A 21002-nucleotide genomic window follows, 5' to 3' on the forward strand; every position below is an offset into this window, starting at 1 on the left:
TGTTGTTTTCAGGTATAACAAAGCTGAACTGGAGCTAAAGGGTACGCGGCCTCTCGTGCTCAGCCATGGTCCCACCGCCCCATCGCTGCTGCGGGTCCGGCCCGGCCGAGCCGGACCCCCCGGCCGTCCCCGCAGGACTAAAGCTTTCATCGGCTGCTCCTCTGAGCACGCCCGGCCCTCGGCGGGCTCCGGCGCTGACACATGCCCGGCTGTTAACCCAGCCTGGTGTTGAGCGGTGGGAGTGCGCGGCTGTGTTCTCCTCTCTGTTTGTTTAAGTGATTAAGGTGGTGAACCCCGGCCCCGTGGAGGCCCTTCATACCACCTGAGTATCAGCTCTGTCTGCATCGCTGGTGCCGGTGGAGTTTAATAGTGTTTAAAGTCAGCTTAGAAGCAGAGCTTTGCACAGATTAGACGACTCAGGGATGGGTTTGGCTATGTAGAATCACATGTGTGCCATAGACTAACACACAGAAGGAGAAAGAAAACACAAACTCTGACTTTAAAACACATCCGACAAGCGTTACCACCGACTCCTGAAGACGCTCATGATAAAACCAATTTCAGTGAACAATTTCCATGTCGAGTTGGTTATTCCTGTCTCTCGGGTTGCGTCCAGGGATTATGATGATGGCCTATATTTTGCATGCTGAAATCACAGGACGGCCTTTGTCTGGAAAACATTTACATCTCTTAACACAGCTGGCTGGTCCAACCACTGGCACAAAACAAACAAGGAAGCAAGGTAGAAAAACAACACCTAGGTTAAGTTACCACTAAAGAGGCCTTTTAGTGTTAAACGTCAAAACAACGTGGACCATTTTGGACTTTTTAAAGTAAACTGAGGTCGGCCTTAAAGGGAAATTTGAATCTAAAAAGGAAACAGTGATTGCTTTGACAGCTCTGCTGTAGGACACATCTGGTAGTTCATCACACAAAAGGAAATCAAAGGTGAAAACTGAAACTTCTGCGTGCACTTTTTATATATATATAAACTATATATAAGACTTTTAAAATCTCAGAAAAGTAGATTCTGACTTGAACAGAAGATGTATATTTTTTTGCATTTCAAGCTATCAGACATTTATTATTACATAAATATTACATCCATATCTGAAAACATCTGAAAACGCTTAAAATAGAAATTTCCACCACAGAAGTATGCAGACTTTGTCGAACGTGAACAATAGACCCTTACAAAGCTGAGGTATGTCGAGAGCGTGTGATGCTTGAGGGGGTGTGGCCCCTCAGGTGCTCTACACTCTTCAGGTAACACTGAGTGACTCATTCTCACACACACCTTAAACACCACGCATGGCGCTCGCACACCTTAACTCTTCAGCTCGACCTGACAACAAACTGTGGGAATAAGCCGAACGAGCGCAGCGTTCAACGAAACGCGATCTCTTGGAAAAGCACGTTACCTCCTCTGCACCTGGAGAGCTGCAGGACCTGGACTCAGACACAGTGAGTCAGACTCTCGTGTGATCTTTGGAGCAGGATCGTGTGCTGAGCTGAGCTTGTTTTGATTCCTCCTGTGCAGGATTTTATCTGTCACCTGAGGGAGCTTCATCTAACCAGTGGAAGTACTCGCTCTGTGCGGCCTCTGCAGTAAAACCGCTGTATAATCTCACTTTGTAGTCTTTTACGGGACTTTTTGAGCTGTCCATGACAATGCCTGTGGTCAAAGTGGAGAAAGACCCTTCAGCAGACAACACCTCGTCTGCCTCCAACCCTCCACCGCAGACAGAGGAGCAGCCCAGAGGCCGGAGAAGGAAGAGACCTCTCCAGCGAGGGAAGCCCCCCTACAGCTACATCGCGCTCATTTCCATGGCCATTGCTAACTCCCCTGACCGCAAGCTGACTTTGGGGGGCATCTACAAATTCATCACAGAGCGCTTCCCCTTCTACAGAGACAATTCAAAGAAATGGCAGAACTCCATCCGCCATAATTTGACTCTCAATGATTGCTTTATCAAGATCCCTCGAGAGCCGGGGCGGCCGGGGAAGGGCAACTACTGGGCTTTAGACCCAAACGCAGAGGACATGTTTGAAAGCGGCAGCTTCCTGAGGCGCAGGAAGAGGTTTAAGCGCTGCGACTTCAGCACCTACACCTCATACGTCCACGAGGCACCAGTTTTCTCTCCTGTCCAGATTGCCAGATCAGCTGCATATGCCAACTCCGTCTACCCCAACATGACGGTCAGTCCGACCTACGGCCAGCAGCTGCCCTCTGCCTACTACCCCTCTTCATCTCCTCCTGGGTTTGGACCGGCTCAGACCCGCATGTTCAGCATCAATAACCTCATAGGACACCCGAGTCCAGCCAGCATGCTGGGAGGTCAAGGTCCAGAAGCGATGCAGCAGCCCAACCGGAGCTTCAGTCCTGAGGGGCATCTGAACGGATCCAGTCCCTGCAGCCTGGGAGCGTTCCAGAGCCAGCCGTGCGGAGGGGGCGTATCATCCCGCTCCACGCATCCCGGGTTCGCCTACTCTGGGCCGAACGGCCACCCACACCCCCATACACACCAGGGCTCGTATGGACAGGGCCACACCCAGGGGTACGCAGTGACGGGGCGCCTCCATTCCTCAGCCCACGGGTCTGCAGAGCCCATGGACCATTACGGCAGGGCCTCCCCGGTGCAGCTGGGCTCTTTCTCCCAGTATAGCAGCGCTGCAGGTCCTATCACCAACACTGGGGGTTACCTGAGACACCCCACGTACCCGGGGAATATGGACAGGTTTGTGTCCGCCATCTGAGCTTCTGAGACCAGAGACCCGAGCATCTCGGCTCCTTCATCAGAGACTTGAGACGGCACCAAGTGAGCCAAACACGATTGTTTTTCTTTGTTCGTGACGTTTATTAAAGACAAAACTAAACAGACTGAGTAAAAAAAAAAACTTTCCTGACACAACTGTGATTGAAAACATGAACCCTACAACCCATTTTCCTTATCGCTGGTAATTTGCTTTGAGATAGACGCTGTAAACTTGGATTTAATGTCACGGCCTCATCACAGCACGTGAGAGGGTGAAATCCATCCAGTGTGTGTGGTTGCGAGCTTTTTCCTTTTGCCATGAATTGAATGTGCAAGTTTAATATTTACATCACTGGTGAGTTTAAGTGACAGACTTTGAAAGGTTAGAATAAATTATTGTGCTTCATGGCTTTGCAATAAGTGGCTTGTATGAAGAACATCAGCTTTAGTGTATTTGCATGTATTTTGTTGCCGAATGAAAATGCATATGAGGTTGCCTTTTTGGAAATAAACAACATTTTGTTCTTGGAGAATAAAATACATTTCTGATGCATTATTGGTCTCACAATTTAAGCAATTGTGCCAAAAATGTCAAACCAGAATTGCTATTTTTAAAACATCCAAAGGGGAAACTGTGGTTTACATCCACTTATTGAATTTAAATGATGATATCTGTAAGTTACAGTTTAACTATAATACATTAAAAATTAATAAGGAGCAGCAGATGGACACATTTGCCACGAGGAACAAAAAAAAATTCCCTCCAACACGTTTTTCTTTTGTGCTCCCGTTGCTTTCTTGGCGGTTTCAGCTCAGCTGGTTTGAAGTGTTGTCTGGAGCCGCAGTATTATCAGCCACTGTGACCGGCCTCGATTATCGTGTGCAGACGTCAACACGGCTCTTAGACAGACAGACACAGTTAATCTACCAGAGACCCACTAATCAAGAAAATGAATTGACTTGTAACACGATATTTCAGCCTGTAAAGTTAAGCAGCACGAGTCCTTTATCTCAACGCCAGGAACCTCCTTCACACACAGTCTGCATATCTGACAAGATGGGACTCGTAAGGAAATGCTCCATTATAGTGAAGACTCTTCAATTTCCTATCAGAAAAGAAGCTCTGCTGACAGATATGACTCCTTTTTTTTTTTTTTTAACAAAGCATTCTTAGTTAAAAGCATGCCAGTTTTTCTTAAAATCTTAAAATCTGTGTGGATTAAACGATAGCAGTCAGCAGCAAGCGTTGAAGTCTGATAATATTCAAAAGGTCAGCGGTGACAGCGGTGATAAACAGCAGCATCTGGATGATAAAAACCACCACAGCACACGTCACGCTCACCTGAACCCGAGCTTTTCATGCAGCCACACGTGAGTTTAAATTCGTTTGGACATGGAAACACAACAGGACAGCGCCGGAGCCAGCTGACTGACGGGCTTTGATTTGGAGGCAGTTCTGTGTGTTTAATGTGTTTTAACAGATAACACACACACACACACACACGCACAAACACACACAGGAGCGGCGTTAATTTAGCGTTTCTACTTTAGTTACCAACATTACAACCTCTTATGTTCCTGTATCTAAAGTTTAATCTAAAAGATAATCAGACCGACCAATCACCACACTTTAAATCCTCAAACTAAGCGTTACCTCCAAACGTGGCTGCGTACCAATGAAAACGCTGCACGCTCAGAAAAAGTTCAATGAAATAAGCCTGTTTGGACAAAACACTGCACACAGACCACACACACGTCACTCTCACATGCAGAAAAAGCTACAAACTGCCTCCGTGTGAATTATGATAGTGGACATTTAAAACAGTTTCATTCACCTGCTGCTGTTGGTCTTGCAAACACTGTCCCACCGCCGACCGGACAGACAGCCAATCACAGTTCAGGATGACAGGGCAGCACCTGAGGAGGCCGATCAGACTTCACCTCCGGCTTACGGCCCCGGTCGTCTGATGGCTTGGACTAAATACAGGGTCAAAAATATTAAACTCATCAACTACTTTCACACACTGATGAGTAAAAATCTGTCAGGTGAGAGCGCGAACATACGACGCCTGACAACACACGTGTTTTCAGCACATTTTACATACGACCCAGAGTCCAAAAAGGTTGAGACGGGTAAATATAAATGAAACAGAATGTGATCATTTTCATCACTGATTCATTGATTGCTTCATTGATTTCTGTAAATAACTTCTTACTGTGAATCTGATGCAGCAACACGTTTCACAGACTGAAAGATGTGGAACGCTCCAAAAACACCTGTTTGGAACATTCCACAGGTAAACAGGCTGATTGGTGACAGGTGAGAGGATCATGATTGGGTATGAAAGGGGCATCCTGGAAAGGCTCAGTCGATCATAGAGGATGGAGCGAGTTCACCACTTTGTGAACACATGAAGGATGAAGGGTGTTACTGCATTCTGGTTTTATTCAGGTTTTTTATTTACTTTCTTGGAACCCTGATTGTAAAACTAACACTTTAAATACTAATAAACACGTTTGCTGACATTTAAAATCTGACCTCGGCTGCTGTCATTGCTCATGAAATGGAAAAAAAAAAAAAATCACAAATATGAGAAACAAAGACAACTTTTTTTATTTAAATCATACTAAAAAATATGAACAGTTACAGCCACAAGAAGCTAAAACATAACATAAATACTACAAACACACACTGACAGACACGTCAGCCGATGTACTCGACGAGCTGCTGGAGCTGCTCGTTGTTCTTCACGCCGTCCGGCAGCGACAGCAGCGTCTGTGAGGACAAAACACTGGTCAGACACACGCACACGCAGTATTTACAGAAGGAAGACGAGCGACGTGGAGAGCAGCTCTCACCTCTCGGATTTTACTGATCATGTTGCTTAACATCTGAAGCTCGTTCTCACTCTTCTGTTGGTTGGTCTGGTGGATGATTTGCTGTGAGAGACGTTACAGCGTCACGAACAGACCGGGTGACGTCTTACACCACAGCTTAGCTTTCAACAGACATGCTGCTGTTCTGTACTCTGCAGAACACCGAGCAGATACTTACGTGTCTTTTGGCTCTTTCGAGGAGTCTAACTCTGGCCTGCTCCACCTCCTGAAGGCTCAGCTTCAGCCTCTCCACCTAGAGACAAACCAGAGAGCCACATCAGTGAGAATGAGAATTAAACCTGAAGTGTTGGCTCCTAACTTTACTTTACTGCATCTGTGTCCGGCCCCTCTCGCAGCCCGGCGGCAGGCTCGTACCTCTTTCAGTAACTGGATCTTCTCCTCCATGAAATGTGCCGGAGGAGCTGACTGGTCTCCAGCTTTCCTCAGCTCCGCTCGCAGGAACTGAGACTCCACCTGCGACTGCTGGAGGGACCGACGGAGCTCGACCACCTCCTTCCGCAGCTCCTGTGAAAAACAGCATTATTGAAAACACACATACGCGCACACACTCAGTGTGGACAGGTGTGTGCTTTGTGGATTTTGGGCCTCACGTTACTGTCAGCCTTGTATTTCTGGAGAAATTCTTGCGTCTCTTGTATTTCTGACATCAGCTTTGTCATCGTTTTGTCATCCTGTGCAAAGAGAAAATTTTTTTCAGCTCAAGAAGTTCATTTGTCAGTCTGCACACAGGTGAAGTCAACACAGGTGAGACGCGTGGCAGTTCTCACCTGAGCTTTCTGCTGCAGTGCTTGACTTCCTCTCTCAGCCAGGCTGTTCAGACGGCTGACCTGACGCTGGAGCTCCAACACCTCAGCCTGGTGTCTGCAGTCTGCAGCCTGCTGCTCCACCTTCAGGCCGCAGCTGGAACAACATCCATTCCTCTCAGACATGTTGTTCAGATACAGCACAGACTCTTTCACCTACATGATCTTTGCAGTGGCAGCAGCTATTGAACCAATGACTTGTTTGAGTCGTTTTTTCTACACGAAAAGATCAAAAATTCCTCATTTTCAGCTTCTCAACTGTGAAGATTTGCTGCTTTTATTGACTAATGGGATAATAAATTCAGTATCTTTGGGTTTTGGATAAAACAAGCAATTAAGTGACCTCCAATATGGATCAAATAAACAAATAAATAAATAAAATTATCCGATGGGCTACACTAGTGCATTTATCAAACAACTGACTATAAAAACTGGTGTCGACTGTTGTTGTCAAACAAAAATCAAACATTTGCCAGTTCCAGTTTTCCCAAATGTGAGAATTTTCTTTTTTGTTTGATGTCACTGTAAACTGAGTGTGTTACGGTTGCAGTTTGTAAACTCTCATCTTCGTCACTTACATGGTGTTGTGCAGCTCTTCCAGCTGAGCGTCTTTACGCTGCCGCACTGACTCCAGGGTGCTGATGAGCTCTGTGACGGTGCTGTCCAGGCCGGCGAACAGGTCCGTCACGCCGTTCTGCTCGTCCTCCTCCAGCTCAAACTCTGCTGCGCTCAGATGCCTTTTAGGGGTGACGGCGGCGATGCGGACGAAGGCGCTCGACGCACTGAACAGAGCTCCACGCTGTGGCTCAGGCGTGTCTGAGGGGGCTGAAGACAGCGAACTACGACTTAGATTTTCCTTTGTCCGACGTCGTCAGAGGACATTTAAGCCCTCTGTGAGCTGAGTCACAGTTAGGTTTTTCTCATGTAGGTAAGTAAACATGGCCCCTGTAGCCAAGAGTCGAGCTCTGCAAACGAAAAGCTTCTACACTGCTGGGAGACGAGTTAATTCAAAATTACATATTAGAAAATGATGGCCGTATTTATTATCTGCAGGGAAAATGTGATAGTTGCAACAGAAGTTAATGTAGAACAAACAAGAAGAATCAAAGAGAATTATAGAAAACTGACGATTAACATGAGACATCTCCTGCTTCTTTAAAAGGACCAACATTTATTTTGTCAAATAATTTTATTTTAATAAGATTAATAAATAGTAGTGTTCTCTTAGTTTGACACTGGCTGAGCTGCAGTACCTGGTCCAGCTGTGTCCTCCTCCGTCTCAGCTGTTAATGCCACCATGATGCTGTCGACAAAGGAGCTGGAGGGGTGACGCCGCTCCACGTTGTGGACTGGCTCAGACTCTCCATCCTTTGGTGGTTCTGATGTCTGAAAAGTAAGACATATAAGCCTGAGTGACAAAACGTGTTGCTCTCTGTCGTCCAATTACTTTCACTGTTCATTTAAGGATAACTTTAATATTTGTAAACCATGAAGTTCGACGCCACTCGTATTGAGAACTGAAGCGTATCTATGTGTAGGATACACAGTAAGCATGGGCATGCATGAAAGGGAGACACTGGTGGTGAGATCTGGCTCTGGCTCTGCTTCAGGTTGCTTCAGCAGCTCTTAGGTGTCACCTGGTCATTGAGAGCTGCGTTCAGTTCGTCGGTCAGCCCTCGCAGTTTGTGAAGCAGCAGAGTGATTTCAGTGACGGCCTGTCCCTGCTTCTCTCTGAGCTCCAGCTGGGTTGCGCTGGCTGTGGACCTCGTGGTTTCCAGCTCCTCCTGCAAACTCCTGTTCTCCAGTCTGCATCACACACACACACACACACACACACACACACACACACACACACACACACACACACACACACACACACACACACACACACACACACACACACACGTTATCCTTTAGTTTACACACGAAACCACATCTAAGTCACTGCAGAGATAGGACTCGTTTCCTTTTGCTTCATAGTTGCTGCTCCCTTCACTTAAACTTACTGGAGCTGAGCGAGTTCTGCTTTTAGGTCCTCACACTGGATGTTCCTCTCCCGGAGCCCCTGCAGGTTGGTCCTCAGCATACGCTCACTTTCAGCCATCTGCTCCCTCGTCAACTCGTTCTCCATCTGCAAGAACTGACACGCACGCAGAAACAATACATGAAACCTGAAATCCACTGATACACAGAAGTCACATACTTTCCCACGATGACGGCACCCTTTCTGTATGAATGAACACGTTTTACCAAGATTAGATCACTGATTTGGTCATTTTTCCTTGATGTTTGTGTTTCTACCATGGCTAGGTAGACTGTGTAGTTAAATGGGGGTTTATTGTTTATTGCTGACATACGATCAGGAGTCTGCACAGGGCGTTTTATTTTGAAAATTGACAGGATGAAACCTAAATAGAAGCTTCATATGTAAAAAACTAAAATGACATGTGGTACAGCTCTGATAAACTTAAAGAATGAAGCTGAGGCAGGTCACACTTTGCAAACATCTGGCTTCAGTCCTCTAAGAGGGTGTAAAAGACAGAAAGATTCAAAGTCACGACTGAAAAAGTGCTGCCAGAGTAAAACACAAACTAACCTCGTTCATCTCCCGGACTCCAGCGAGTTGCGTGCAGACATCCCGGAGCTGCTGGATCTCCACGCTCTGGGACTGTGAGAGCGCCTCCAGCCGACCGAGCTGCTCCTCGCTTTGAGACAGAGCCTGACTCAACTCATTCACACGCTGCTCCGACTGACCCAGAGACGCCTCCAACCTGGACGCAGACAAAACACAGGCAGAGTGCTTCAGCTGCAGCATTTTAGGAAACATGACAGGAAACATTCGAGCAGTTGAAGTGTGGATACCCAAACAGATCATCTTACCCAATGGGTTCCGAATACATTTAGTAATAAATGTAAACTTAAGAAGGGATATAAAGAAGTAGGTTTTACTGCAAGTTTTAACAAAGATCAACTTTTCTTCTCTCATTTTTGTCTTTGTTGAAAAGTTCTTGATAAAACTATCTTCAACACTTACTCATTTGATCTGTCCTTGGCTTGCTGGATGTCCTTCCATGACTGCTGCAACCTGAAAAAATGACATGTTCAGCACCTGCATGCTGCAGTTCAGTGAACTCCTTCAAGCTCCCACCTGATAAAACATATGACATGTGTTGTGGGGATTCATACTTCGTGGTCTCTGCAGCAAGAGCCTGTTCCAGGAAGGTGTAAGAGGCCAAAGTGGAGGAAACGGTGGCAGACAGCTCCGTCACCTTCCTCTCCAGCTGACCTCCCTCTTCCTCTCTTTCTGTTAGCTTCTGACGCAGCACACCCATCTCTGAAAAGGTACGTTAGTGATTTTACAGGCTGATAACAGCTTAAAAAGAGAGGGAACAAACAGACCAAAGCAAGTGAAAACACTGATTTTGTTTGTTTTGTTTTTTTACCTGAGGTCAGAATCGTCACCTGCAGACTGAAATCACTAATCTGCTCTCTGGCAGTTTGGAGATTCAGGTTAGTTCGGTTCCACTCTTCTTCGATCTGTTGAGCACAAGTTCATTTAAATCCAAAAATAATTTCTCTATTTGCAGCCATCATCGTTCTTACAGGACAAGCTGAAAAGAGTCGCAGGGCAACAAACGCCCCAGTTAAATTCAGGCCATCGGACCTGCTCTCGCTCTTCCACAGCTTGGTCTCTAGCGGAGATGTGCTCGTCGCGCTCTCTCAAAGCAACGGCCGCCTTCTCGTTCAGCTGCAGAAGCAGAGGAGCCGTTTTCTGCAGAAGGCCTCTGACTGTGCAGAGCTGTGAAACGACATGAAAGCATCCGTTAGAATGAGCATTAGCTGCGTTTAAAACAAAGTTATCACACTGTTGATGCTGTTTTTAGTCCTCTGACATCAGATTCTGACACTTTCTGCTCATCTTATCTTTCATAGCGCCCGGCAGACTGTGACTTTGGGGAATTGTTAGATTGCTGATTAGAGTCTCTTCTAAAAAGATGCATTGAACGTACTTCTGTCATCAAACTGGACTGTTCCTCTATGGTTGTAGACAAAACACCCGAAACAGAATTCAGCGTTTCAGTGTAGGCCTGGTTTAATGCGACCTGCATCGGTGGAGAAAAAGAGAAATGAAACACATTCTGAAGGATGTTCTGAACAGATTGTGTCAAGCTGTTCTGTTTTTGCCTGCTCTGTTACCTGTTCTGGGTAAGTCCGGTCCAGGGCAGCTAACAGTTCTTGCTGAGACCCCACAATCCTCTCCAGCTCTGAGATTTCTGTTGCACAGTGTGTCCTGAGCTGCTCCATCGCACTGAAGGCCTGGAAACAGACAACCAGACACACTGAATGCTCCTGGAATGAAGAGTGCTATGAAAAAAGCATGTCACCAGATCAAAAATGAATGTTTGAATATTCTCCATGAGATGTAAAAACTACAAGTCCAGAGACAAAACATACATCGATCTTCTACGGTCACATTAACAACAGATTTGTCCCAGTGCTCACCGCCTCCTTGGCCGTGAAGGCTTCCTCCATCTGCACCCTCATGTCATCTCTTTGGTGAAAAGCATCTTTGACCTTCTGCATCATCACTTCCTGGGTCGCCCTTGTTTTCTCGAATAGAGACTTCATCTGTCCATACTGAACAACACAGGGAAGAAACACAGTTCATACCCACTGAGTGATTACACAAAAACACGCAGATGATGTCAGACGGCGAAGACGTGAAGGACATGTTTACATACATGTGAAAGAAGGCTTTGATGGTCCTCTCTGACAACGTCTCCTATCTGCTTCATGTTAGAGAGAGCAGCATCCGTGTCACAACTCAGAGAAGTCTGTTGGGGCAAACACACACTTCACTGTTACTAAAGAACTAAACCGCCTGTCAGTGTGTGTCAAACACAATTTAAGATCTTGAACACAGCGACGTGCCAGAGCCTTTTATTGATAAAGCTTAAGAATTTTGCATCACAGAACATGTGTCATTGTTTGTGTCTTACCATGGAGACCTTCATGGCCTGCATGCACTGGATGAGGTTCTGTAGAGAACTCCCGTCCAGCTCCAACTCACTAATCCTGCTCAGAGCCTCCACATATAGGTCTCTGTACATGGTGGTCTATGTAAAATATAAAACAAATAATCCTTTGAACCAGAATTTGTGAAAAATTTACAGAGTGATGGACTAAAGAAGTCATCATAGTGAAATCAAATCTACAAAAGTAGAAACTCTGAAGGTGTCGTTACCTGACTGAGCTCAGTGTGGTCTGTCTGCACTAGTTTCTCTCTGAGGTCTGAAGGTGCAGGACCTGCAGGAGATCCTTGTGTCCTGGCTGTGGCCAACTGCTGCACCAGAGCCTCCACCATGATCATGCTAGACCTTAACCTCTGCTCCAGCTCTTGTCTGGGGAGACACTCTAGGCTGCCTGGAGGTACACTGAGAGAGTCGACAAAGGGAAACAGTGAGAAGAGGACAGAGAAAACACAGAAAGCTGAATCTGTAATAACAAAACCTAAGTTTTATTAACTAGCTAATCCAGAGGCAACACTTACTTCCACAGGAGCGGGTCGGTCAGAGTGCAGGAATCAACCACAGTGAAATCCCTCTTTCTCTCAAACTGACCAGATGTATTTACGCTGCGGTCTTCCCATTTCATCGGAGTGGTGCCCACACAGACGCTGTGGGATTCTGCAGGAGGAGCTTGTGCCAATGGGACCGTGATGGCAGCAGGAGGAGGAACGTGAGCAGCAGGACCCATCTTTCCTGACGCCAAGAAGAGGAACTCTGCCATCTGCCGAAGCTGCTGCTGGAGGGGACCATCTGGAATCAAAGGGATATCCAGAACCGGCTTGTCCGCTTCAGGCTGAGGCAAAGCACAAGGCTTCACTCCCACATCCTCTTCTAGCTCAGTGCCTGGGCCTGGCTGGGCTTTGAACCCTAGTGCTGTAGAATTTAACAGAGGACGTGGCATGGGGCTTTCCAAGTGCTCTGCCCATAAACCAGCGGGGTCGACATTAACAGGAGCCAAAAAGCTCTTTTCAGCCTCGAGAGCAGAATCGTCAGACAAAAACTGGTCAGCAGCAGGATTGCTACGAGCCTTTAATACGGATAGAGAGGCTCTCCTGACAACTGGACTGAGGAGTCCGAACTTCAGAACTGACGCGACTGAGGGACACTCTGCCAGCACTTTCAAAACATCAGGGAGCCTTTCTGCAGAGTTACAGAGAGCAGGTCCGTTTCCAGATGAGCCGAGAGCACTGTCTTTGGCCTCACAGGACTCAGGGGATCCACCGCTGAGGAGCACACGAGGCGCATGTTCCAGCACTTCCACAGGTGTAGGAGTCTCTGCAGAGGCTGCAAGGTGGCTGCAGACTGAAGGCAGTGCTCTGTCGCCAGGATGCACTGAGTCCTTGTTTGAGGTTTCTTGCATTAGAGAGTTACCAGATTCATCATCCAACACCTTTAAAGACGTGTTAGTCGGTGAAGATGTACTGACAGCTGGTGGGTCAGTCTCTTCCACAACTTCTTTGTGTTCTATGAGGCTGTTAGGTTGTTCACAGTTATCTTGAACGTGATCCTGTGTGACTGAAGCAGGTACACTGCTGCCACCTGCGGGCTGGCAGATGACAGCATGGTCGTCAGGCAGAGGGGACGTCTTCTGAGACAATCGGGTGCCATCTGATTCCTCAGTCTCATTTCTGGCACTCATGAAAGAGACATATGTAATATTCTCTTGTCTAACAGTTTGGCTATCAGGGCTCACCAAACTAATGTGTTTAACCTCATCCACAGCGTCAAGGCTGAATTGTGATGGTTCTTCAGTAATACCGAGGTGGCCACTGGAGGTCGATGGATAATTTTCAATATTACAGTATGGGTGATCTAAATGATCTTCACCGTTTTGCACATCCCGATCACTAGCTAACATGCTTGGATCTATACCATAATCGCATGACTCACCGTGACTCTGTTGGTCAGCTGGTAGAGGAACAGTCTCATCTGCAAGTTTGGTGCAATCTGAAATTTGAATCTCACCTCCAGTGCAGTTAAATGACTTGAAGGTTACATCACTCGGTCCATTAGCAGGCTCTTCAGAACTATTTGTGGTTTCAGACGAGGTGGTGATGACACAAACACCATTTTTACTACTGCTGTAGGGATGATCTGCATGTCCTGCTTCACACAGTTGTCCACAGACAGAGAGATTGCTTGAATTCACACTGGTGTCTTGTAAAGGCTCACCAAGCTGTGCCTTGGGCAGAGGAATGGTCTCATCTTGTTGTCTGGTAACATCAGAAACTTCCACCTCACCACCATCACAGGCAAAGGATTTCCAAGTGACATCTGTCTCCCCACAGAGTTCATCCTGAAGATCTTTGAAATCTTCTGCGGCACGTTTATCAACCAAGTCTCCGGAAGCCAGTTGAATGTTTGAAATTTCACAGAGACACGCAGCATCGATGTCACCCTGGGAAGCATCTTTCATCTCAGGATTGTGATACGGATGTTCTACATGGTGACTGAACGGCTGAACTAATACACTGTCAGAGATGACGGTATCTTCTGTTTCACAAGTGTTTTTCATAGCCTGATCCTCCTCTAAAATAATACTCTCTTCTGCACACACTGAAGAGCTTATAATCTCAACCTCCCCACCGGGACAGATGAAGGACTTCAACGTCACATCTCCAAGTCCACAAGCTGCCTCAGAGGTTAGCACGTCAATAGATGAAGCGTTGGTGTGTATCATTTGGGTGGATGGAGGAGACTGTGAGCGGGGCTCTGGGTCACAGAGAGGAACGTCACCCTGTTGATTAAAATTAATGCAATTTAAGAAAAAGTCACATAGACATTGAAAACAATAGGAACATTTCCAGATTTTAGCATAAGCCCACCTTTGTTGTTTTTACAACATCAGCACTGAGCAGTGATTTTGAGTTGAAGCTCGACGATGGAGTTGACAGATGCAGCATTTCATTCTCGAGACTTCTCAGAGGGGTGCGCTGTCCACATCTGCTTGAGGGCTAACATCAACAGAAGTCAGAGAGAATATTATTAGCGTTTTCAGCCACTATTCAACAACGAAACTGCGCAGAACGGAGCACAAATGTCTTACCAAGTCTTCCCCACTGCAGCTTGACTTCCTGGAGGACATTATTCTGGAGTGCTGGGAAACAGCTTGCACAACTGCAACTGAAGACAAACAATTTACTATTTAACGTGTTGTTAAAACGGAGTTAGTTAAACTGTTTGGTGGACTCTTACGTTAAGCCGGTTTCTAGCTAGCTAAGAAGCTAACGTTACTGACATTACGTTACGTATCCAGTGCTGGCAGTTGGCTAGAGGTAGCCTTATTACCGCATTCATAAGCTCTAATAACTAATCAAACCCAGCTTGAATGTATGAGGTAATATCAAACATTTTAAGAACGAGTTGCTAAGAACTGTGTTAGCATGAGCGAAGACTAGCAAACTCCTAGTTAGAAAAGCGTTACCGAAGTCGTCAGACATCGTAAGTTAGGTTCACTTCAGTTAGTTTACACATCGCACAGCGTCAGATAACGAACAGTTCAAATTAACCAAACTATGAAATCATATAAAACCTTTTTCAACTTTTCATTTCTCACCACCAACCTTCAACCAACGCTGTTAAAGTGTTTAAAACAGGGTAAACAATCCTAGCGTTGAGCTGCCATCAACCGCGTTTCATTCAAAACACAACTGTTAGCTCTGCTATTGGTCGGTATCTCTTCTTCGCTTGTTTCGTGACACACTGAGCGGAAGTACGGTAGCGCATACTACGCCCTGCTGCCCCCAACAGGAAGTGAATGTCACTTCTCCAGGGCGTTTTCGTTGCTGGTCTACAATCTGTTAGACAGAACATGTCTTATTTTTTCTCTATAATTTTGAGCCTGAATACAAAAATAGCATCTTTCTTTTGTTCCTGGTGCCTTCCTGGTGCCTTGTACCTCCATCTCACGTGTCTAATAGTAGTCAGAGTGATTTACTCTCACTGTTGAGTAAATTACAAAAACAAATGAATCTAATTCATTATCATTCAGTTTATTTTTCACTGTGAACAGAAGGCTTACAAACCTACAATACAGCCAATGAATAAATAAAAGTCAATAGAATAAAATAAACACAAAAAAGATCTGAAAGTAGAAATGATTTATGGGGCTAGTGGGTAAACCTTTCACATGATAGTTCATGGGAAGAATTTATTAAATTCTTGATTTTGTACAATCAATCCTGTTTTTAGATCATTTGTACTGAACTATGACATAGAAATGAATTCAGTTTTCATTATCATATCATTTCTGCCCAATTAGAGCTTCCTGTCAGTAATAACACAAAATAAGGACAAAAAATATAAAAACATTTTTGTTTCAAAACTCTTTTATTTAATCAACTTGTACAAAATTAAACCTACCAAAATTAATCATCTACTTTCACTGAGATGGTTTCTCACACTGAGGCGATGAGCTGCTCAGCAGGTCGGACCTGCAGTACTTCAGCAAAGCCTCGTCCAAACCAGCAGGTGATGTCAGCCGTGTCCAGGGTGAAGAAGAAGAGTCTGTCTCTGCAGCGCGTCCTCCTGTAGACTGAGCGTGGGTCTGCTGACAGCACCCCTCTGATGGCGGCAGCAGCCTCCTCTGGACTGCGCAGAAACCTGAACCGGGGTCTGTCACTCTCAGGGGGTCCTGTGTGGCATGAGGCAGCACGCTGTTAAACTACGACTGACAGTTTTCATGTTCATCTCTGTCACGACAGCTCCCTCTTGTGGAGAAAGGCACAACATCACCCTTTTCTCTGGTTGACAACAGGCTTAATCTAATAAAACCCCAACTCCCAAGAAGTCTGGACGCTGCATAAAACGTAAATAAAACGGAATTAAATCATTTGCAGTCAAACTGTTTACTGGCAACAGTTTTCTCAAGTGTTCATGAGTCCATGCAGTAACATCCTTAAACCACTCATGTGTTCACAAAGTGGTGAACTCGCTCCATCCTCTGTGATCGACTGAGCCTTTCCAGGATGCCCCTTTCATACCCAATCATGATCCTCTCACCTGTTACCAATCAGCCTGTTTACCTGTGGAATGTTCAAACAGGTGTTTTTGGAGTGTTCCACATCTTTCAGTCTGTGAGATGTGTTACTGCATCAGATTCACAATAAGCAGATATTTACAGAAATCAATGAAGCTGATGAGGAAAAGCATTAAATATATTGACTTGTGCTGTTTTCAGGTGAGTCGATGTGAAAAAGCAGATATTTACATTCTGTTTTATCGATGTGTTAAACAGCGTCCCAACGTTTTTAGAACTGAGGCTGCACTATAATGCACAATGTAAGTCAGACTTACCTGACAGGTGTGTGGGAAGGAATTCTGCCAACTCCCTCTGAGCATGAGGGGTGAAGCGCACCTCCAGACTGCCAACAGGAGGCTCTCTGATCCAGCCAGCAATGGTGCTGCAGGCCTCCTCTCCATATCGAGGGTGATCCACTGCCGACTCCGGTCGTTTGGTTTTGGGAGACTCTGAAAGTTGATCCTTGCTCTCAAAACTCAGCTGGCAAAGGTCACCTTGGGTCACATAGTGTTTGACGTCCTCCAGCACATTGTGGAGGTCTTTGGGGATGGAAAGCTGAGCACTGACTCCGCATGAATCTGTGGGTGGAATATCAGCTTCAGGCACGTCATCATCGGGTCTTTCACTGATTTCATCTGAGTCTTTTTGGAGGTTTAAACGATCTGTTGTCTCATTTGGTGACTCAGTAGTTTCTTGTGGTTGATCTGTGTTTGAGTCGTTAGGTTCAGAGTCCATGCACATCCTGGTGTGGGGGGAGTCGTACTCTGGGATGTAGGGCTTGATGTCCAGGACTGGAGTCCCATCTATCATGTCAATGTCTGACAGATGTATTGTATCACCTGGAGAACGAAGGTAGGAATGCTTTGACTTCTATAAGCAGAGTCAGTTACCTGTTTCTGCGGTCGAGGTTAAAATGTGACAGCTGAACGTTTAGATTTCTCCTGCATTTCATTCAGCATTCAGAAAGAAGTCTGTACATTAGTGAACTCGATCGTTTAGAGTCTCGACATGATGATATCTTTAAATGCTAAATGTGCACACTCACCTGCAATTTTATCAAGTTTAGCCAGAGTCAGGCCCAAAGCGTTGGGTCGGTGCGGACTGCGTGTCGAGTACACGCCCACTCTCTGACCGTCCAGTCGGGGAGGCTTCACTTTGGCTTTGGAGCTCAGGTGCCCATTTTTGTGAAACAGAAAGATGATCCTGCAGAGACCAGGAGGAGGAAACACACAGATGACGTGAACCAAAACACCAAATCATTCAGACTGTCTGTCTGACGAAAACGAAAACAGCCCTTAATCACAAAACCAGTCCCACAGGCCTTCATACGCCGTATTAGACAGAGAGGGACGAGACAGAGCTTCAGTTATCCAGAGGAAACCTGTTATCCGCTGTTCTAATACAAAGTAGGAAGGAGTGCAGATATGACACATCAATAAAAGGTACAAGTGTAAAAATATCAAGAAACAGACGCCCAAAATCCACAAAATCTAAATAAACACAATGTCAAAAAGATAAGCAAGAATAATGTGAAGGTTGTTTCTTGTCTTATGTACATCAAATGTCAAGAAGCCTGAAGTGCATGTGGTTAATTTAAAGTGTTCAGTGATTCTGTGCATGTGCACATTACATCCCGCAGGTCAGAGCCGCACAGATCACAGAGAGACAGTAAACCAGAGAGACGCCTCATTCAACAAGTAAAGGTCAAACGTCTCAATGAAAACACACTTTAACGAGTTTTAATTCATGCGTCGGAGCGATTCAACCCCAAAGACTTGAAAAGGTTTCCACATCGGCTGCAGATGAGACTCCTGAAAGCTGAAACCAAATAAAGTTTGCAGACGCTGTAATGATCACGATGTTGATTCGTGGCGTTCTTCAGTCAGCAGAATAAAAACATCAAACCTTCTGACGTAGAAACGTGCGGCATGACAGCAGCAGACCACCTACCAGACGTGGGAGTACTGGTCCAGGCCCAGCACGGCGTGCTCGGGGTTACTGAAGACGCTCTGCTGGATGCGCAGCTCTGCCCTGGAGGGCCCACAGATGGTGGGCTGTCTGGGGGTCCCGTTCTTCACCGAGAAACAGGAAGTGATGTAACCAATCGGGACGGTCTGGATGTTTCCTGGAACGTCACAGTGTTTCAGTTTCTAACGTTTGGACACAGTAAACAGACGCTGCTGCTCATTTCTAACAGCGTAACCAGAACTCAGCTCGTGAAAGAAAGAAAAAACCTCATATTGTCATTATTTTTGACAGATATTACGACTGATGTGTGATTCATAAACGGTGATAATTTTTGCATCACAATTTCCATTTCCAGTGGAAAAACTATTAAAATCATGTCGATGTGACTTTTGTTGGGGTGTTTTTTTAAATCTGGAGAAGATTTTGACACACTGAGATCTCAATAATATTTCAATTAACAGTTCAGGCCTAATATTCAGACAGTTGCTCATTCTGAGGACGTCTTGTCTTTAATGACCTCGCTCTAATGCAGCCTGTGGGGATGCAGGTGGGGATGCAGGTGGAGGCGGGGGTGGCGTCCGATCAGGCTCACACAGTCCAACCTTTGACACAGCAGACTGGATGGACATCATGTGTTTGCGATGAGCTCTGACTGCACTGTCCAACATCTGCCTGTTCAAAGAAGAGCCGAAAGAAGCAAACATGATGAGAAACGGAATAATGACAAAAAGTTAGAATGACGTTTCTACAAAGACACACAGTGAAGCTCCATGAAGTAAAGCAGCGCTGGATATTAAGAGCAGACGACAGAGAAAAACATGCAGCTGTCACGTGTGTTTGCGGCACGTTCACACCTGTTCATTCCAGGTGATGCAGTGAACATACCTCAGGTTCTTGATCTCTTTTCTCATCACAGAAACCTGCTGATTGAGTTTATTCACGCGCTCGCGGCAGCAGTCACACTCAGGACTCATCCTGCTGCTGTGAACGAGGCCAAAAACAACACACAAGCCTCAGAAATCAACCTCCAGCTAACGGCAGCTAAACAGCGACAGCGCGCACGCTGACGAACCACGTGGGCGTTTCTCCACGCGGAAGCACATCCTGGACTTCCTGTTGCAGTGTGTCACGTGACAACACCAAACCCATCTGAAGAGCGCAGTTTTTTGGGATTTTTACATCCTGTATTTTGTGTATTGTCGCGTAGGTGGGTGCAAAACACTACTTGCAGCTAATACACATAAATTACGCATGAAGCCATTGATGGAGGTGCAGTGTTGTTTCAGGCCAGCAGGGAGCGGCATCGCTTACTTTTTTCAAACAAAGCTTTATTTAAAAATACAGTCAGTGGTGGAATGTAGGTACATTCACTCAAGTACTATTGTTGAGTACTTTTACTCTATATTTACACAGTGAAATATAGTTCAGATGAAACAGTACATGAAGTATTCACACCTGGCTCCACCTCACCATACTGCATTAAAGTACTGCTTATCCTTCCCGCCAGTGGTGGAGTGTTACTGTATAAATACTGTATACTGTACAAATCTGAGGTACTGGTACTTCACTTGGGTATTTCATCTCAGAAGCAAATATGGCACTTTTTGCTCCACTGCATTTGTCATCTTCAGCTACTCGTTTATTATCATACGCAGATTATTATTTCTCATACCCTTCCTGTCTAGTGAAAACCACATATCTCCACATTTGGTGAATTCTGAATTGTAATTTCTCTGATAAACTGAAGGACCAAGAGTTTCTAAAGCTAAATGAACTTTAAAAACCCTCCTGGATTAGCTGGAAAATGCATGAAAACAGGGTTTATTTATTAGAGGGCTTTAACAGGACATCGACAATACAAACGTGACGATCTGATAGAACATGATGCATCGCTGCAGATTAGAACATCCAACAGTATAAAAAAAGTTATTACACAGAAATTTTACTGTATTATTTGACAGGATTTTGTTGTTATTCAATATTATGTGTAAGTATCATAAAAATACAGTTAATTACTTTTATTGACCTTAAAATAAAAGTTGTCATCTGTAAATTAATATAATTGTAAATTTAATCTTTCATTTGCTTAATTATCCTGAATGATAAACTGCTTTGGATCCTCTGTAAAAATACAAAAAATACACCTCCTGTTGCTGAATGTACAGTAAAACTTAAACAAAATTTAAAATTAAAATTAAATTTAATGACGTTAAAAAAGGTAAAGAGTCTGGCAGCAAAAGCTGCCAAACACGTCCTGTCAAATTACAGCTGAAAAACCTTCACTTATTCCAAAGGAAATATATTCTCTGTGGAAATACAAATCTACTGTAGACATTCTCTGCATTTTACAGTCCAACCGCTGTACAATGAAATGTTCATTATGAAACATCTCAAATTTAGAAATCAGTACAAAAAATGAAAAATATTGCAGAAATACCTTAAAATGACCTCGTTTAAGTTAAGAGTTGTTTCCTACAGTCATTTGTTT

The 21002-nt window shown here is 45.1% G+C and overlaps 3 protein-coding genes across 3 annotated transcripts; 1 reads left to right on the plus strand and 2 right to left on the minus strand.

Moving 5' to 3' along the window:
* Positions 1–1333: 1333 nt before the first annotated feature.
* Positions 1334–3025, plus strand: foxe1 (forkhead box E1). The gene is made up of 2 exons (XM_076729024.1): positions 1334–1464; positions 1541–3025. Exon 2 carries the CDS (start codon positions 1666–1668, stop codon positions 2755–2757), a length of 1092 nt encoding a protein of 363 aa, XP_076585139.1. The 5' UTR covers positions 1334–1464; positions 1541–1665; the 3' UTR covers positions 2758–3025.
* Positions 3026–5460: 2435 nt separating this feature from the next.
* spag5 (sperm associated antigen 5) lies at positions 5461–14433 on the minus strand. Its single transcript, XM_076728919.1, has 23 exons — positions 14352–14433; positions 12009–14263; positions 11703–11892; positions 11458–11574; positions 11200–11292; positions 10961–11095; positions 10655–10774; positions 10468–10560; positions 10122–10256; positions 9901–9994; positions 9644–9791; positions 9492–9542; positions 9054–9228; positions 8464–8597; positions 8095–8263; positions 7711–7843; positions 7036–7282; positions 6422–6554; positions 6245–6325; positions 6009–6158; positions 5812–5886; positions 5616–5696; positions 5461–5532 (listed from the first exon to the last, which is right to left on the minus strand). Exons 1-23 carry the CDS (start codon positions 14427–14429, stop codon positions 5461–5463), a joined length of 4959 nt encoding a protein of 1652 aa, XP_076585034.1. The 5' UTR covers positions 14430–14433.
* A 1069-nt stretch (positions 14434–15502) lies between these two features.
* trmo (tRNA methyltransferase O) lies at positions 15503–19599 on the minus strand. Its single transcript, XM_076727432.1, has 6 exons — positions 19400–19599; positions 19032–19186; positions 18497–18671; positions 17592–17749; positions 16822–17385; positions 15503–16159 (listed from the first exon to the last, which is right to left on the minus strand). Exons 1-6 carry the CDS (start codon positions 19486–19488, stop codon positions 15924–15926), a joined length of 1377 nt encoding a protein of 458 aa, XP_076583547.1. The 5' UTR covers positions 19489–19599; the 3' UTR covers positions 15503–15923.
* Positions 19600–21002: the final 1403 nt, after the last annotated feature.

The sequence above is a fragment of the Chaetodon auriga genome, chromosome 4 (genome assembly GCF_051107435.1).
Source record: "Chaetodon auriga isolate fChaAug3 chromosome 4, fChaAug3.hap1, whole genome shotgun sequence".
NCBI lineage: Eukaryota > Metazoa > Chordata > Actinopteri > Chaetodontiformes > Chaetodontidae > Chaetodon > Chaetodon auriga.

Excerpts from the sequence above, each read along its gene's own strand:
- foxe1 (XM_076729024.1), top strand. The coding sequence starts at position 1,666 with ATGACAATGCCTGTGGTCAAAGTGGAGAAAGACCCTTCAGCAGACAAC.
- spag5 (XM_076728919.1), bottom strand. The coding sequence starts at position 14,429 with ATGCTGCATCTGTCAACTCCATCGTCGAGCTTCAACTCAAAATCACTG. Across the intron at positions 11,575-11,702 it reads ACCACACTGAGCTCAGTCAG|ACCACCATGTACAGAGACCT; the intron begins GTAACGACACCT and ends TATTTTACATAG. Across the intron at positions 5,887-6,008 it reads AGATCCAGTTACTGAAAGAG|GTGGAGAGGCTGAAGCTGAG; the intron begins GTACGAGCCTGC and ends GTTTGTCTCTAG.
- trmo (XM_076727432.1), bottom strand. The coding sequence starts at position 19,488 with ATGAGTCCTGAGTGTGACTGCTGCCGCGAGCGCGTGAATAAACTCAAT. Across the intron at positions 19,187-19,399 it reads AAAGAGATCAAGAACCTGAG|GCAGATGTTGGACAGTGCAG; the intron begins GTATGTTCACTG and ends TTCTTTGAACAG. Across the intron at positions 17,386-17,591 it reads TAAACTTGATAAAATTGCAG|GTGATACAATACATCTGTCA; the intron begins GTGAGTGTGCAC and ends TTCGTTCTCCAG.